An 18,591-nucleotide genomic window follows, 5' to 3' on the forward strand; every position below is an offset into this window, starting at 1 on the left:
AGTGACTGGAGTGACCGAGTCTCCAAGCTGGGCAACTGCGAGCTATTGGTCGCGGCTGGCGGCGGCTGGCTTTCCTGGGCATGACTTGGCGGGGTGGCTGCCAAAGCATGTGCTGCACTGGTGGCCGTAGCGACAGGCTGCGCGTTGGCAGCGGCCTTGGTTGTAGTCGCGGCAGACAGCTGGGGCGTTTGGGTGAGCGGTAGCCCCTGACCGCTGTGCCGGAAAGGGGCGTTTGGCTGCTGGCCCGTCAGACAGTGAAGCTAGGCTACGGGCGCGGGGGCAGCGAACTGTTAAATGACCTTGCCGGTTGCAGTGACGGCAGGGAGGCAGGATGGAGTTTGTAAACCACTCCGACCAGAGTTCCGGATCTGACGTGGCAAGGCTAGATTTGCTGCGTGCAGCTCTTGCACGGAACGACATGTCGAAGCCAGACCACGCACCGAATGTATAGCGTGCGGCCGCTTTCACGATTGTGCTTTGGTACTTGAATAATTCCGGACCTCTGCCGGGGTCGTGGTGGAGGGCTACTTGGGCGAAGGCTGAGAACGCCTCCAACCACGATGTCAAGTCTACAACTTTCTTTAGACGGGATGACGACGACATGGCAGATGGCACAAGGGTGATGTGGTCCCCCGTCCCCTGCAGGGTGAACCCACTGTCCGGACCCATGCTCGTATCAAAAGCCAGCTCTCCCAGTACCCTACCAAAATCAACGTACTCACGTTTGATAATCTTGTCCGTGAGATGGTCGCTGAGGGCAGGTAATGGGATGGATGGTGGACGCTCTGGGGCGAGCAAATCGCCGTCCAGGAAGAGACTCTCCTGGTCTGGTCTTAGTGCTGAAGCCAGTGAAGGCTGGACATATTCCGGCTCAGAGTCAGGCACCACAACATCACCAGAGACTGGACCAGCCCGCTGTGCTGCTGTTGCTGCTGCTACAGTTGGCTGTGCATGTGGAGGCACCACCGGTAGACCCATCGAAGTTGTCAATGACGTCATGCAGGACGCCACTGCATCTTGCAAAACAGTTGGATGCACGCAGCAGCACAGCTAGCAAGAGAAAGAGCCGTGGATGGGTTTGTTCCTGTTTTTGATGGCTGTGGCCATCCGTTGGCCCAGCGGTCTCGTGTGAGTACGGTGTTTGTTCGTGCTGCCAGCTCGCGCCCAGCATTTGTTTGCGCTGGCAGCTCGGGCCCGGTGCGCGAGTGAAACCGAACCGTGACAAAGGCTTTCGCTCTTTAGTGCTATTGACTGGCTTTTCATACGATGCCTATTGATGTCTAGAGACATGCTGTCTAGCCTTCCCCTAGTACGCATTCACGGGGCTTTGTTGAAGTTCGTGCCGTGAACTGCCAAAGGGAACTGTTTGAATGGTGCTGGGGCGACTGCGACATTACGGCGTCCCTGCAGCCGGCCTAATCGCGTTTGTCGCCACAACCGATTTTGTGACGTCAAAGTGCTCGTTGTGTCTCTTCACCCAGTGCCTCTCCAAGCCAAACAGCAGTGATCGCCTGGCGTGGAATATTATGTCACCCTCCTCCTGGGAGATGTCCGTGTAGCGGCGGGCGAATTCGACGGATCTCTGGAGGAGGTCTTCGGAGATTGAGGGGTAGAAATCTACGATGTCAAAGCACACGAATATGCAGTTTTCTTTCTCTGGTATTCTTGAGAACCACTCTATCACCGCTGCCGTGTTCCTCCATGTATTAATCTGCAGCTGGGGACGGAGCTGTTTTAGAGCGGTATCCAGTATAGACTTCGAGACTATGCCGATTTCACTCTTTGAGGGATTAATGAGCCGGCATGGCAGGGACCGGGAAAAATTGTCTTTATGATCCTTCAGCGTGATGTATGCGTCCTTCTTCGCCATTGCATCCATTCTGTCGTCCAGCACCAGCGTCGCAGCAATTGTCTGAGCTTCCGAGTTGATCTGGTCGTAAGTCTCTGCCGGTGTAGGTTTGTAATGCTTGGTGATGTTGTTGCTCAGCAGTTTTGTGTACTGCTCTTTGTTGACTTCGTAGAGGTTTCTGGTCTTGTCAGCTGGCACGATGATGTCCGGTGATGCTCTGATTTTCTGGATGTCGCTTCGGAGTCGTTGCTGAAAGGGATCAGTGACTCTACGAAACTCAATCATCTCAATCATTTTTAACGCATCGTCCTCGAACGCCTTCAGTTCATCGACTTGGGGCGGGCATTTCCGGGATTTGAGGCCATAGGTTTCTTTTGGATCGTCGGTTGTCGGTCCTTTCAGGTAGAAAAACGCCTTCCACCGCATCCGCTTCAACACGCTTTCAACCTTCTCGATCAGCCTCGTAGTGTAGGCGTCTTCTGAAGGGATGGGAATGTTCTTCAGTGAGTAATCCAGATGTAGCGGTCTTGGGTTGTCCATCCTCGAGTTTGAACAGCCAGGGAGAGTGCTCAACCCTGGGAACTTTAAACCATCTACAGCCATCACCTAATTAAGTAAGAGACAACCAGCTCCAGTGGTTGTCACCTTTCACCACTGCTGTCATTCACGCTTTGCACTGCCGCCATTCACAACTTTTAGATTTGCGCCATGCTGCAGCTATTTACACTTTGCTTTGTGAGTATATAAACCAATACTGATCCAGATTTCTCATTACTGTTTTCTGATGATCGCTTAGTGCGTGAAACTCGGAGTAAAAACACTTTCTCTGTCCTCCTATTGTTTGAACCAGCTCTACCACTCGGTATTGAGCGCTCTCTTGGACAGCCTGGAACCTCTCTGTTTTACATCATCAGGTATAGATGGTGAAATGGAGCCGCAGTGGATTGGGAGCAAGGGTCTATCTAGTGCGGTGGTGCACTCTTCCCATTTCGGTCGAGATGTTTTCAATCATGGATTTAGGTCATAACCCCCCCCCCCCCCCCCTCCGGCCCCTGAACAACGGAAAAAGAGATGTCGGCAGTGTTTTCTGTATCCAGTGTGCCGGGATTGGCTATAGTGATTAGTAACCTATCAAATGCAGGCTTGCTTGTTGCAGTGTTGTTTCATACAAGCTTCCCTGTTAGAGGATGTACATGTATATATCTCCCTCCGTGTACAGCAGCTCAAGTGCTGTGTATATCTCTCTCTCTCCATGCACAGCAGCTCAAGTGCTGTGTATATCTCTCTCTCTCTCTCCGTGCACAGCAGCTCAAGTGCTGTGTATATCTCTCTCTCCGTGCACAGCAGCTCAAGTGCTGTGTATATCTCTCTCTCTCTCCGTGCACAGCAGCTCAAGTGCTGTGTATATCTCTCTCTCTCCGTGCACAGCAGCTCAAGTGCTGTGTATATCTCTCTCTCTCTCCGTGCACAGCAGCTCAAGTGCTGTGTATATCTCCTTGAGTTCATCATGTCTTCGTCTTGAGTTCGTCTTGTCTGGTTGTGTTTCGTCGTCGTGTCAATAAACAGTCTTCTAAATGTAGTTATCGTCGTCCCTTGGAATAAGTGTGGAGATGGCACGGGACTGGGAGCAGGTGGAGAAAGGCCAGTTACTACATCTCTCTCTCTCCGTGCACAGCAGCTCAAGTGCTGTGCATATCTCTCTCTCTCTCTCTCCGTGCACAGCAGCTCAAGTGCTGTGTATATCTCTCTCTCTCCGTGCACAGCAGCTCAAGTGCTGTGTATATCTCTCTCTCTCTCCGTGCACAGCAGCTCAAGTGCTGTGTTTATATCTCTCTCTCTCTCTCTCTCCGTGCACAGCAGCTCAAGTGCTGTGTATCTCTCTCTCTCTCCGTGCACAGCAGCTCAAGTGCTGTGTATATCTCTCTCTCTCTCTCCATGCACAGCAGCTCAAGTGCTGTGTATATATCTCTCTCTCTCTCCGTGCACAGCAGCTCAAGTGCTGTGTATATCTCTCTCTCTCCGTGCACAGCAGCTCAAGTGCTGTGTATATCTCTCTCTCTCCGTGCACAGCAGCTCAAGTGCTGTGTATATCTCTCTCTCTCCGTGCACAGCAGCTCAAGTGCTGTGTATATATATCTCTCTCTCTCTCCGTGCACAGCAGCTCAAGTGCTGTGTATATCTCTCTCTCCGTGCACAGCAGCTCAAGTGCTGTGTATCTCTCTCTCCGTGCACAGCAGCTCAAGTGCTGTGTGGTCAGGAAATTTGTGTGTGGCCGTCACGGGCATCACCTTGGATTGCCACCGCCGCTAAGATGGGAAAAACTAACAAATGAACGTGTTTTGGATGGCCATTGATTGTTTGCTTGCTGGCCTTTGTCAACTCCTCGCAGGTGCTCTAGGTGGCCGTGTGCTGAGGGCAATGGCTACGAAGTTGTTCTTACCCAACATGCCACCCACGGACGACAGTGCAAGGGGAAGGAGAAATGCGACTTTCAAGGTGACCTCTTTTTAACTATAGTGATCACAAAGAATATGGACTGTTACGCACACACCGTATTTCTGGCAATACTAGCCGAGACGACGCTTAGTAGTTTGCGAGCCCAAAAGTTTCGCTCGGTTTGAAACAAATTGTGGCTGCTGACACGAGGGAAACATGGATAGAGTGAACGGGATTTTCGGTCTTTGACCACTTTGTGGTGGGTTTGATCAACTCGCCTCCCACCGCTTAGGAGCTGCATCTGCGCCTTGATCCTAGAGGGTGGTGGTGTTTCTGCGAATGCGGAAAACTCGTCTCCAGGCGAGTCTCACGCGAACCGTGAATTTCATTTTTTGTTTGTTTGAAAAAACTCAACACAAAGCCCTGAAATGATGTGGCGCATATTTCAGACAGGCGGTAATAGAAGACCGGCCCTAATTCCAGGAAATACGGTATAAACGATTTAGGGATGAAACGATCATCTTACTGTAGTGTAGCGTATAAAAGCATGACCTGTATAAAAGCATGACCTGTATAAAAGCATGACCTGTATAGAAGCATGACCTGTATAGAAGCATGACCTGTATAGAAGCATGACCTGTATAAAAGCATGACCTGTATAGAAGCATGATCTGTACAGAAGCATGACTCGAATAGAAGCCGATTTTTTGAAACGCGCCGTGACACAGAAGCATGGTTTGAATAGAAGCCGCTCCCTGCAAAGTACATGCACGTACATGCGTGGCAGTATGCACTGCACAGTGCAGACTGATAATGTTGACGTAGAAACATGTTTTGAATAGAAGCATAACTTGAATGGAAGCATGGTTTGAACCCCGGCTTATACGGCCGTAAGCACCTGCTTTTATACGCGGCATTACGGTACTCATTATCTCTATGATCGCTACTCGTTATGCTGTTATCGAGTATACACTACTTGTACATGTGCATAGTACTAGCTAAGTCGCACTGTCAACCCCAGCACAGCCGGGAGCTAACACATGCATCATCCGAGGTGACAAAATTCACACCTTTCTCTACTTACCTTCGCACTTTTGGGATCAGGTGTGTACCACCCCCCCCCCCCCCCCCCCCTCAGTAAAACAAACTGGCCGTGCAGGATTTAATTGTCACTGGGAGTCTAGAACTGTGTCACAGTACTTCTAGACGAGTTGTCACAGTACTTCTAGACGAGTTGTCACAGTACTTCCGAGACATGTTATTCCATTAGTCAGCATTACACGTGTATACAGTATTTTACCGTATACACAAGTCATTCATGCGTTATTATCATGTTCCGGAGACCAGGAAACGTTTGATGTGTCATGCATATCCAGCATACTCGTTTCATGATAACTCAGTCGATCGTTTATAACAAATGGTACTCGATAAGAAGAAATGGAGGATCGTTTCATCCCCGGTAGTAAATTAAACATCCTGCACTGTGCGTACCCTTACCCACATACATATGCCACTTCCTGTCACTGTACTGGCATACTCACTGCAACTGTACGCATGCACGCACACCAGTGGTATTCTGTGGGCATCATGTTGCGGAGCTTTCCAGAGCGCTGAGTTAGTTACTTGTCTGGAATAAAGCAAGATAGTAATAGTACAGTAACACAGTAACAAATGAGCCTGCATTTAGCTAACCGCTAATTGGAACAGAGCAAGCCACGTTAAGCACTGTGTTGCATTGGAGAGCTTCTCTTATCCAGACACACCGGAACGGAAAGGGTACCTGTGCCTCAGAATTGTCTGTAATTTGGAAATACACCACAACCATAGTACATAGCACACAATGTCATGTTTCGGTTCAGTTTGGGTCACTGAATCATTCCCAAGCACAAGGGTATGGTGCCATGAAGTTGTTCAGCTGACTGCCACAAAAAGGAAGAACAGTTTAACTGCAGGTACCTGCAGCAGGGTGCCCAGTCGAGGGAGGTGTCTGGCTAAGAGACTGCAGCAGGGCACCCAGTCGAGGGAGGCGTCGAGGGAGGTGTCTGGCTAAGAGAGATTCTACGCCCAGTCGAGGGAGGTGTCTGGCTAAGAGAGGTTCGACCATATATGCACTATGATAGTCAATCCACCCACACCACATCGCACTGCACACCGCACTGCACTCCACACCGCACTCCACATCGCATTCCACACCGCACTCCACACCGCATTCCACACCGCACGCCACACCGCACGCCAAACCACGCTCCGCCCCGCACTCCACTCCGCCCCACACTCCATACCGCACTCCGCCCCGCACCCGCACCGCACTCCACACCGCACTCTACACCGCACTCTACTGCGCACTCCCCACCGCACCTCCCACCGCACTCCCCACCGCACTCCCCACCGCACTCCCCACCGCACTCCCCACCGCACTCCGCAACGTATTCCACACCGCACTCCGCAACGCATTCCACACCACACTCCACACCGCACTCCACATCGCACTCCACATCGCACTCCACACCACACCGCACTCCACACCACACCGCACTCCACACCACACCGCACTCCACACCCCACCGCACACCACACCACACCGCACTCCACACCACACTCCATACCGCGCTCCGCACCGCACTCCATTCCACACAGCACGACTAGGATTCAAGATCCCTGAGCGTGTGCATGGGTGTATGTGTGTACATGTGTATACGTGTGTGCATGTGCGTGCATGTGTGTATGGTGCTTTCTCCATCAGAGTTTAGAGATTTTGCTGCTTCTCGTCCGTCATGCTGCGGTGAAGGATCTGATGGTATCACCTGTCTTCGATCGTATGCTACAAATCATACCTCGTCAAACTGCTGAAGTCCGGGTAGTGTGAGTGGTGTCAAAATTAATATCACTTACCAGTCTTGGGTTATCTGGGCACTTGGGATATCCGACAAGGCGTAGGGCACTAAATATATGACTTCCTCTTATCTCTCTACACGTATTAAACCAGTAAACAGCTGTACATTAACACAACCATCTGCATGCACACTGCATGCACACTGCACAGCATTGACATCTGCATGCACACTGCATGCACACTGCACAGCATTGAGAGCATTGAGAGCATTCAGTTGCAGGGATAGGAGTGGTTTGTCAATCGCTGTTTGCCAGGTTCGCAGTGAGTATTATTTTTAGTGGCAGCAGAGTGAGTGACCCTGGCCGCATCCTGATGTTGGCGGCAAGGTGAGTGACCCTGTCGCATCTTTTGAGAGCTGGGTGGGCTGGGTGAGCCGCACTGCGTCAGGCGAAATAGCATGTCATAGTACATTTGAGATCAGCGGGAAGAAGATGACGACGTCCACTAATTTAGTATCTGTGCACACGAATCTGCTGTGTGTGTGACTCTGTGTGTCAGCTATGATATCATCCCCTGTGGTTCCATGCCTAGCATGTACGTCTGAACCATCCTGCAAAGTTTGAATGACGTAGGTTGAGCGATCGCTCCGCGAAACATACTTTTTGAAATTCTCTTCATAGTATATCTTCCACCATTGAAATTTCGAATTTCTTGCTGAGCTGGGTGGCTTGCAACCTCGATATGGCTTGTTCCAGGCATGCTTTGGAGCCATCCCCTGTTGAAGTAGTGGCGGGGATCTGCCCTGCAACTGCTACAACTAAAAATGATTCGATCTGAGAAAAGGTGAGACCGCGAATCTCGGTTGAATATTGAGTATTTCAAGCCTTTTCACGACGAAGATGGAGTCCTTTTTGGAGATGGACATCGCGGCAAAGGACATGGTGTCCGACTTCTGGCATCTGGTGAAGCCAGGGATCATTTGTCCAGTCAGGTCGGCAGCCTAACCGTCGGTAAGCTTGTATTTGGATCCCGTTCTGCTCAATGTGGTAGATCACAAACAATTTGATATCGCACAAATTGATCTCAGCATCGTGCGTACGGTATTTTATATTCAGAAAATCCCAAAGTGTCTCTGTGTGGCCATCCTATGCCACGAGAAATTCCAATCAGGCTCCTATGTCCTCTGCCTTCATGATTGAATGTCCACTTCGTTTGAACAACGAACACAACAATCGAGGACGGCTTTGCAATGAAAAATACAGCTATACTGGAGCTGAAAAAAGAAGAAAAAACGTGCTCAGGATGAGACTCGAGTACACGCATACTCTCCCAGCGAGTGAAACGCAAATGTTTGTGAAAAATGCGTGTCGCCGACTGACCAGTAAATTCGCCTGACGGGCAGGATGAGCCTGGTGAGCGAGATTGACTCCCCAAATTGATAAAGCATCCTATTTCCACTACGACACCAGAGATTGCGCAATAGTTGCCTTGTGTGATAAGGCAATGGGCAAGAAAGAAGGCTGGGGCACAGCAGAGTGCCGGGACAGAAAATGAAAGCAGAGCTGTCAACGTGTTCAGAGATCTCAGCTCTGGTATTACAGCTTACCGGCTGAGAGATGGGCAGTCTTCCATCACAAGGAGGCACAAGGTGCTGACGCTGTCTCCCCAGGAAGGGATGGAAGTCGTCTTGGGTCAAGCGGGTCCCGGTTGGCTGTCGGGTGGAGGTTGCGGAACCGGAGGAGCTCTTGGCGGGATAGGGCATCAGCATGCACATTGGTGACGCCAGGAATGTGGCGTGCAGTAATCATGAAGTTGCCCTTCGCACAGATGAAGAAAAGCTGTCGGAGAAGTGCCATCACATTGGGACACTTGCTGGTGCCAAATGCCATGACAGCAACCACTGCCGTGTTGTCCGAGTGGAAGCAGATGCGCATGCGGCTCCACTTGTGGCCACAGGTAGCGCATGCCATACAGATGGGGTATAGTTCCTTGAATGTGATGCAGCGTGCAGTGAGGTGCCGAGGCCAACAGACTGCAAACCATTCAGGACCGTAGAGTGCACGGTAGCCGATCAAGCCAGGAGCATCGGTCTCGATGGAGATATTGTCTCCGCCGTTACATGGGATTGCAGCAGAAGGGCTTTGCCATTCCACCCCTCCAGCAAGTGTGACAGACCTGGCGGGTGCTGACCGCCCCTGATGGAAAGGGTTGCGCGTGCAGCCCCCCTTGAAAGGGGACCAGCTACGCCCCCGATGTACTTGTACTGACTCCATACAATGTGCAGCTGGATTTACATACATTAGAAAGGACACGATGCAGTGCTCTGACATGCAGACCATTATAATCACTGTACATAAAACCAATGTTGTAGTGTTCACGTGTACTTACACGCTGTGACATTCCTTGGCCACTCCAGACATTCATGATGCATGTAGTAGTAGGAGTACATCGTGTTGTGTTGTTATGCATGTAGCATGTGCCGTTTCCCGCGCGCGCGCGCGTGAAACGGACTTCGCGGCTTTTAGTTGCTGTGCATGAGTTGAGTCTGGACTCTTGTTGTTTTGGACTGAAGAAATAAAGAATACTACAAATGTGTCTTGTTTTCCTCTTCGCTGGTTGGTAGCGTCGCCCGCTCGATTATGGTCCCGGACGATGAGATATATCTCTCGCAGCTGGTTGTCTGCATGCAGATTATCTGCTGCGTTCTCAATGGTGGTAAGCCGGCATGTTGTAAATGAATCAATGTCATTCTCCTGCAGTTGCAGTTGCTGTCTTGAATCTTCACCAATGCTGCTTGATTGTGAAGTACAATGTACTGGTTGCCAGAGCTGCAGTTCATGCGTTCATGCGTTCATGCGTTCTCCAAATCCGACCGCTTACCTGGTTGGCATATTTCGTGTCGTGAAGCAGCCTTTGACACCCGCAGCTTAGCCCAGCTTATCTAGTACAGCCCAGCGTATCTTGTACAGCACAGCTTAGCCAGTACTGCTCAGCTTAGCCAGTACACTCACAGCTTAGCCAGTACAGCTCAGCTTAGCCAGTACAGCTCAGCTTAGCCAGTACAGCTCAGCTTAGCCAGTACTGCTCAGCTTAGCCAGTACTGCTCAGCTTAGCCAGTACTGCACAGCTTAGCCAGTACTGCACAGCTTAGCCAGTACTGCACAGCTTAGCCAGTACTGCACAGCTTAGCTAGCACAGCCCAGCTTAGCCAGTACTGCACAGCTTAGCCAGTACAGCCCAGCTTAGCCAGTACAGCCCAGCTTAGCCAGTACAGCCCAGCTTAGCCAGTACTGCACAGCTTAGCCAGTACTGCTCAGCTTAGCCAGTACTGCACAGCTTAGCCAGTACTGCACAGCTTAGCCAGTACTGCCCAGCTTAGCTAGTACTGCCCAGTTTAGCCAGTACTGCACAGCTTAGCCAGTACTACACAGCTTAGCCAGTACTACACAGCTTAGCCAGTACTGCACAGCTTAGCTAGTACTGCTCAGCTTTGTTCACAAGTCCAGCACTCAGCATCTCGTGGCGTAGGTCTCGCATGAGTGGTGAGATTTCACTGGTAGCTGGCACTGGAGAAAATACTGAAGGCAACTGGGAAGCACAACAGGCTGTTCCGTGACGTTTGTTGTTATTGCGTTTAGCCAGCTTTGGTATGGAAGAGTCAGACGACAATACTTTGCCATTCCCAAATCTGCTATGATGTGAACTTTCTTAAAGACGAGGTATTCAACGGCCAGCCTGCCAGCCTGGCATCTGGTCAGTGGTATGCAGGTGCACAATGATTGCTCTTATACGACTCTGGACTGGTTTGAATCACAATTATCCTCCTTCTTGGCCATGGGCCATCGTGGAAATAAAGAATAATAGAGAATGAATGTGTGTGTGTGTGTGAGAGAGAGAGAGAGAGAGAGAGAGGGAGATTTAGAGAATGTGTGTGTGGACGCGCGTGTGAGTGTATGTGTATGTGAGAAAAGAGAGAGAGAGTGTGGGTGTATGTTTGTGTAATGGTGTGGGCATGTGTGGATTTGGCATTTGTCCCCAGCTCTATTCTATTATCATTCACGCCGGAACTACTGCTGCATAGCCCCAAGTCTGAAGACTTGGCAACTTCACGCCTGCACCTGACTCTTGCGCTATGATACGCGTCGCCTATGATACCCCTCAGAATTTCCCACCTTGCTCCCCCTTATGTTCTGACTGCCCGTTTTGGATCCATCAGTTGCCTGATGATCGTAGTAATGTGAAACTCAGAGTTGTAACAAAAGCTTCCAATCTCTCTCTTGTGACTAATAAAGAATAATAATAATGATGCTGTGTATATGGTGACAATGGCAGGATTCTAAAAACCGTGTGTGATTTGTTTGCTATGCCTGTGATGCGGTCAGAGAGCGCCTGTGTCCGAGAAGTGGACTACCTGCGGGATAGATTTCAAACGCGAACGCTTGCCATCCTTCTTGATGACTTACTCGTGTCACCGCCGGAGAAGCCCGGACAGTCGCCGCGCTTCCCAAGCCTGTCTCCGCTGGCCACTGCCACTGCTCCCATTCAAGTGCTTTACCCTCGAGCCGTGCAATCAAAAGCGCACGGTACCGGTACCAGTGCCAGTGGCAGTGGTGCCAGTGGTGACAGCAGCAGAGGAGGCAGTGGTGGTGGCAGCAGAAGCCCCAGACTAGGTGGGTTTCCGCTTGTTTCATTATTACCCCTGCGTTTCCTATTAGATTCTCGTCATTCACCTAGCTTAGCCATGGTCTGAGGGGAGTAGCTAGAATCTGTGCTGACGCCATTCACCTGGCAACCTCGGAGCATGCAAACCGATGACCAACAGAGAGTAGAACAGAACGAAACTATCGTGTGAATTAAACAAATGCTGAATGTACCTAATCACAGCTCAATGTAACCATACATACAATGTATGTCTGCCCTGCCACATACCCTCAGAGAAACAAATGATGCATGCAATCCGAATAAGCAACAGTGGCAAGGCTTCCTGCAGCTTCGTATAAGGCAGTGTCGTCCTCGTCGTCGTTGTTGTTGTTCTAGTTGTTGTTCTTGTTGCTGTCGCTGTCGTTGCTGCTGCTGTTGCTGCTGTTCTTGGTGTTGTTGTTGATGCTGCTGCTGCTGTTGTTGTTGTTGTTGTCTGGCTGGCTGGTGACAGAGAGCAAAGAGGCACGTGCCACGAAGAAGAAGGCTGCCACACTGGAAGGCCTACTAGATGACAGGGAAGCTCGAAAGGAGCAAAGCCATGCTGTCTCCGACTCGGAAGTTGTGACTAGGAACCGGCCCCGCGCAATGGATGCAAGCAGGTAGATCTAATGATTGTTTTGATCAATTCACGCACACTTTACACATGTGCGATGGGATCAAACACGCTGTCATGTGGTATGTACGCATGCACGCATGTAGGCACGCAAGCGCCTTCCTTCACTCCTTTGTCCTACTGCCATGACTGGCTATAGGTTTTTTTCACTTGTGAATTATTTACACGCATTTGCTCCTGTACTGCCCTACTGGGAGCTATCATTGTTGTGATCTTGTTTATGTTCATGGTTGTTGAAGTTGACTACCTACCCACCCACCCTGGTTGCGTTCATATGTTCCACTGTTCTCGGTACGGCATGTCATTGCATATTCCTCTGCAGTTTATTTAGCCACGTTTCATGGATTTTCTGTTGCTGGGTTTGACCAGCAGCGAGACAGATAGAAGTTCCACAGATGGGTTGTTTGTCCCCCCCCCCCCCCAAAGTCGGTTTCTCCTCTAGCTCGGTTGAGTGGCTAGGAATTTCGGAAGTCATTGCTGTTTGGTTGTTCCTTGCTGCCCAGCACCCATGCTTATTCCTGATCCAGCTCCTTTCCCACCTTCTCCTGCAGTCTATCACACCTGCTTGCAGTCCCCAAGTGAATTAGGCTTTTGTGCTATTTCTCCAGCACGGGTAGTTCTTTCTATGCACTCGTGGACCACCACTGCTACGGGAGTGGCGAGCGTGACTTCTCTGGCAGACCACTACCCAAGGGTATGGAACAGTTGCTCATCAAGTGAAACGCATCCCTTCACTTTCTTTTTTTCCTGTTTAATTTCGGCCTTGTTACATATTTCTCAGCAGAATGGGTCACCTGTCTGATCCCACGCCCGGAGCACCAATGCGCTTACCTCAGCGCCGCCATCTTGACCCATCAGCTTTGCGCAACATGTCTACATCCGTGCTGCAGCAAGCCCTCTGCTGGGGAGACCTGAGTGACCTGGCTCCAAGTGCAGGCACGGCTGCAGAGGATGATGCGTTCAACGACGAAGCGAGAAAGGTAAGCAAAAGAGCAAGAGTCGGGAAATCAATTGGAAGGGTCTCTTAGGACGGAAGCTGGGATGGTTGTGTTCTTTTACATGGGTGTGATCACAGGCGGCGTATGCAGGTAAGTATGCATTCACCATGTACTTTGTATGACTGTTCAGCAGGTCAATAAATCTTAGTGTTAAAATGTGGTCCATGTAGGAAGTCACTGTCGCTCCTCATCATGAGGAGAATTGCAAAGGTTAGATCTGGGATCAATCGTGTATGGCTCAGAGACAGTACGGAAAGAGACAGTACGGAAAGAGACAGTACGGAAAGAGACAGTACGGAAAGAGACAGTACGGAAAGAGACAGTACGGAAAGAGACAGTACGGAAAGAGACAGTACGGAAAGAGACAGTACGGAAAGAGACAGTACGGAAAGAGACAGTACGGAAAGAGACAGTACGGAAAGAGACAGTACGGAAAGAGACAGTACGGAAAGAGACAGTACGGAAAGAGACAGTACGGAAAGAGACAGTACGGAAAGAGACAGTACGGAAAGAGACAGTACGGAAAGAGACAGTACGGAAAGAGACAGTACGGAAAGAGACAGTACGGCGACAAACACTATACACTACAGGTTACGTTTGCGATTTGAAACATGCCGCATCACCTCACTACAGCCAACGTTTGTAATTTGCTGTGACTTTTTCAGCTTGTTTTTGTCTTGATTGCAGTCACCTTGTCCTGCCTGACGTTATTTGAACTTATTTGATAACTTAGAACCGTCCGAGTTGGGACTGTTGGGTGGCGCATTCGAGACATGATCGAGCTGAACGTCAGGTCGTTGAATGCCAGCATCACTTGCCAGCATTGTGCTAGCGTTCTGTTGCAGGTCCCGAGTCCTCCGATATTTTGGTTATAATATTACAGTAGGACGACTATGGGTAACATGTTCACTATTGGTCCTCTCTATTTGATTCTAGTCATTGGCTCCCTTCACCAGTCTAGTACTGAAAATATCAATATTGGACCCATTCAGGATCCTCTTGCTTTCAACCATGAATAGACTATAACCATGTCACTGCTGCTGTCTTCTGGATCACTTATATGTAGGACATGACATCAAGTGCTAGTTCAACTCAGCAAGCTCAGGCCGCCGGGTCGTCTGATTTCCCCGGACTATCGCAGCGTGCCATGTCGGGCATCCTGCCGGCATCCAGTACTCAGCCCATTCCGGAACTTCTAGCAGAGGACACCGAGGACGCAGACGCCCAGCCAGAGGAAATGCCTTTGTCTGAAAGTCCTGAAGCGGGCGATTCTACACCTGCTGGTCTACCCAAGAAGTCCGGCCAAGGGGAGGATGCCACCGAGAAGCCATCATTTGGAGTTTTTTTCAGCGAGCAACACCGCGGCTGGGGTCGTCCTGAAGGAAGCGTTCAACACTTGCAAACGCATCACGGTGCGCCGGAGAGCCGGTTTACTCTGCTTCCTTACTGGCAGGGCGGTGAGTGAGTCATGCATGTACTTTGTTTTAGTCTTAAATACCGAATTGGGGCAATGCAGCTGCCACCATTGCGCAGCATATGCTGGTTGCTCTAGCATCTCAGTTAGCCTGCAGGCAGGTGTTGGATGTGTTTCACCATTGTTGGTCCCAGTGACACTGCCATTCCCCAGTGACACTGCCATTCCCCAGTGACACTGCCATTCCCCAGTGACACTGCCATTCCCCAGTGACACTGCCATTCCCCATTGACACTGCCATTCCCCAGTGACACTGCCATTCCCCAGTGACACTGCCATTCCCCAGAGACACTGCTATTCCCCAGGGACGCTGCTATTCCCCAGTGACGCTGCTATTCCCCAGTGACACTGCTATGCCCCAGTGACACTGCTATTCCCCAGTGACCCTGCTATTCCCCAGTGACACTGCTATGCCCCAGTGACACTGCTATTCCCCAGTGACCCTGCCATTCCCCAGTGAAACTGCTATTCCCCAGTGACACTGCTATTCCCCAGTGAAACTGCTATTCCCCAGTGACACTGCTATTCTCCAGTGAAACTGCTATTCCCCAGTGACACTGCTATTCCCCGGGACACTGCTATGCCCCAGTGACACTGCTATTCCCCAGTGAAACTGCTATTCCCTAGTGGCATTGTACTGCTGGCAATCCATGTGGTCTTCGTTTACGTGCAGGTGACGATATCTATTCCAAGGACTGGGGTACTTCGCGTGGCAGACCATTATCTGAGTACCGATCGTCGACGCAAGAGAGGAAATCCTCGTCACAGACCAACGGTGCTACCATACGGGAGACTTTTCTGAAGAAGACGGCGGCGTCCATTGTTAGCGTGTTAAGCCTGTCCATGTACCACACCCTGCCAAGTGCCAGTGATTGTGCAGATGATGAGGACACTGACAGTCGTGGCAGCCTTGACAGAGATGATGATGATGATGGCGATGATCATGATGATGAGGGTGATGGTTAGTCGCAAAGTCAATTAGTAGTATTAGTAGTATGACTGCATTCAAACATACAGTAAAACCTGTAACTAAAGACCGGCACCGTGACTAGCGACCACCGTGACTAGCGACCACCGTGACTAGCGACCAGCCTGGTACTACCGACCACCGTGACTAGCGACCAGCCTGGTACTACCGACCATTTCACCAGGCATGGGCGGTCTCACATTCAAAATACACTGTGACTAGCGACTACCTGCTGAACGCGACCAGCGACCGCCTTTTCTTGTCCCAAAGACGACTTTTGACCCGTAACTAGCGACCGCGATGTAGGAGATCAAGTGTTGCTCGAAGCTCCTTCTTGAAATTTTGCTGATTTTCCATGGTCCTGAAAGGAATCTTTCGATACTACAGCTGAACAAATGAACGCAGATCATTTTGACGGTGGAGTTCGAGTCGGTGTGGAGTGCACTACGCCTGTCAAAATAATTTCAAGCCCAGTCAAGAATAAACATGATAGGAAACATCTTGGAGAGCGCATCGGAAGTGCTCTCTGATCGATGTTACTACTCAGAGGAGAAACGAAGACTGAGCGGCTCTGTCACCCCAGTCATACAGACGAATCGACGATTGCATCAAGGAATCCATAAACAAAGCAGCACTGCAAGGTCCTGATGCTGACGGATCGCGTTCAAGCAATCGAGAAGTCCGCACAACAAGGACCGTGAGTCAGTACGATTGATCGCATGAACAAATTTGAAGCCCAGCGCAAAACGAAACTTCCCCAGGGAACATTTGACTCCTGGCTTCAGAAGTAGCAGCTGAATTTGATGTCTGCAAAAAAAAAATCTTTTCTCCATCTCTCTGTCTCTCTTCATCTCTCCGTCTTTCTCTCCAAGTGTTGTTTGACCTAAAATAAGAATGGTATTGCGCAAGTCCTGGGGAATTGTATTGGCTGTGTTTTGACATACATATCATATAATGGGATCCATATATGGTCACGCAGTGCAAACCTGTAACTAAAGACCACCTGCTACTAAAGACCGCTTTTGCTGGCACCAAGGGGTGGTCGGTAGTCACAGGTTTTACTGTACTTGGTGCTTCTTGAAATGCTCCTATCGACCTAAGTTAATATCAAATACAGCAATGAAGAGCAGGGGCGTCGCACACGCTACGGTCACTACGGTATTGACCGTACCACTTTTTGCCCCAGATACCCCGTCAATCAACAAAATACACTGATCTGGGATCTAAAATTCCAAAATTTTCGGCTCAGCCACCACCCCCCCCCCCCCACGAGTAAATTGTCCTCCAGATGGCTGACCGTACTACACTAAAATACCTTCCAACGCCCCTGTCTTCATATAGCAACAGTCACTGACAACACCTACATGTGGATGATTGACCGCACGCTCTGTCTGCCTACTGCCTACTGCCTACTGCCTGCTGGTGCTTGCACTGCACAAATGCGTACAGTCAATGCTGGGCTGCATCCGCCATCTCCAATCTGCACAGTCCAAACGAAAAGCGCACCAAGCAAGCAGACCCCCCTCTGCATTTTGGATACCTAATACATGTACCGGTAGTATGTATGTATGTATAACTCATAATCACAAGGTGATCGTAGAGGCATTAATCAGCGAGAGAATTGTGAATGATGTCTCTGAATCCAACTCTATCGTGTGCTGCATGAGAGAGAGCATGCAAGGGAAGACGGTAGTAGTAGTAAGCATATGAGTGAAATTTTCCAACTTTCTGCATACAAATCACAGTTGTGTGTGCGTGTGCGTGTGTGTGTGTGTGTGCGTGTGCGTGTGCGTGTGCGTGTGCGTGTGCGTGTGCGTGTGTGTGTGTGTGTGTGTGTGTGTGTGTGTGTGTGTGTGCGTGTTCTGTATTGGTCGCTGGCATTGTTGTCTTCTTAGCTGCTTGCACAACGCAGATCTCAGCAGCGGGCATGACAGTCATCGGCCAGGCGGCTCTATTGCAGTCCAGACTACTGATGAGCAACCCGGCCGATGCCGAGGAGCGCAAACCATCATTGAGCAATGGCGCAGTCCTCTGGGATGCCAGGCATGTTCTCATGCAGTGTGCCCTGGCCAATTTCAACCAGTGCCCACCAAAAGGTGAGCCTACGGTCCAATGACTGGTACAACGACTGCTGGACAGTATTAGTAGTTGGTCCCCTTATTGCGCAGTGTGTAGTCTTGGTACCGAACAGACCTCCTCTAAGTGATACGGTGTTGCCCAAGATCTTGAACAGCTAGGCTTTCCAGATTAGTGCCGATGCAAGAATACACTTGATAGGAGTGCCTATTTTCTTTGTACTTTCCAGCTATCGGCCATGGTAACAAAGGAAAGTTTGATGACCTCTGGGACGAGGATGCTGGAACAGTCGATTACCGCTGGTTCCCCAAGAAATTCAACACGACAGCCGTAGAACTTTGCAACGCTACACAAGCATCTATCATCAACGTAGACAAAGTCCTTGTAAGTGCTGCTGCTGTATGCTATGGCTGTGTTCCCCTGCACGTACAATCGGTTGTGGCGACAAACGCGATTAGGCCGGCTGCAGGGACGCCGTAATGTTGCACTCGACCCAGCACCATTCAAACAATTCCCTTTGGCAGTTCACGATACGAACTTCAACAAAGCCCCGTGAATGCGTGCCAGGGGAAGGGTAGACAGCATGTCTCTAGACATCAATAGGCATTGTATGAAAAGCCAGTCAATAGCACTAAAGAGCGAAA

General features: G+C 50.2%; 1 protein-coding gene across 5 annotated transcripts in view; it reads left to right on the plus strand.

Annotated features, from left to right (window-relative positions):
- Window positions 1-18,591, plus strand: part of LOC135805487 (uncharacterized) — a 135,684-nt gene that overhangs the window by 80,827 nt on the left and 36,266 nt on the right. For 4 of the 5 annotated variants that reach the window (XR_010551146.1, XM_065319522.1, XM_065319524.1 and 1 more), the window contains 10 exons: window positions 4,239-4,345; window positions 7,029-7,147; window positions 9,742-9,833; window positions 11,501-11,788; window positions 12,271-12,418; window positions 13,214-13,412; window positions 14,497-14,887; window positions 15,578-15,865; window positions 17,767-17,967; window positions 18,177-18,331. Coding sequence is in view for 4 of the 5 variants with exons in the window: in XM_065319522.1 (XP_065175594.1) it covers window positions 4,239-4,345; window positions 7,029-7,147; window positions 9,742-9,833; window positions 11,501-11,788; window positions 12,271-12,418; window positions 13,214-13,412; window positions 14,497-14,887; window positions 15,578-15,865; window positions 17,767-17,967; window positions 18,177-18,331 (1,988 nt within the window). In the remaining variant the exon portion in view is untranslated. The remainder of the gene's footprint in view (window positions 1-4,238; window positions 4,346-7,028; window positions 7,148-9,741; window positions 9,834-11,500; window positions 11,789-12,270; window positions 12,419-13,213; window positions 13,413-14,496; window positions 14,888-15,577; window positions 15,866-17,766; window positions 17,968-18,176; window positions 18,332-18,591) is intronic. The other variant, XM_065319523.1, reaches the window with a different exon arrangement.

This window comes from Sycon ciliatum, chromosome 1, assembly GCF_964019385.1.
Source record: "Sycon ciliatum chromosome 1, ocSycCili1.1, whole genome shotgun sequence".
Classification (NCBI taxonomy): domain Eukaryota; kingdom Metazoa; phylum Porifera; class Calcarea; order Leucosolenida; family Sycettidae; genus Sycon; species Sycon ciliatum.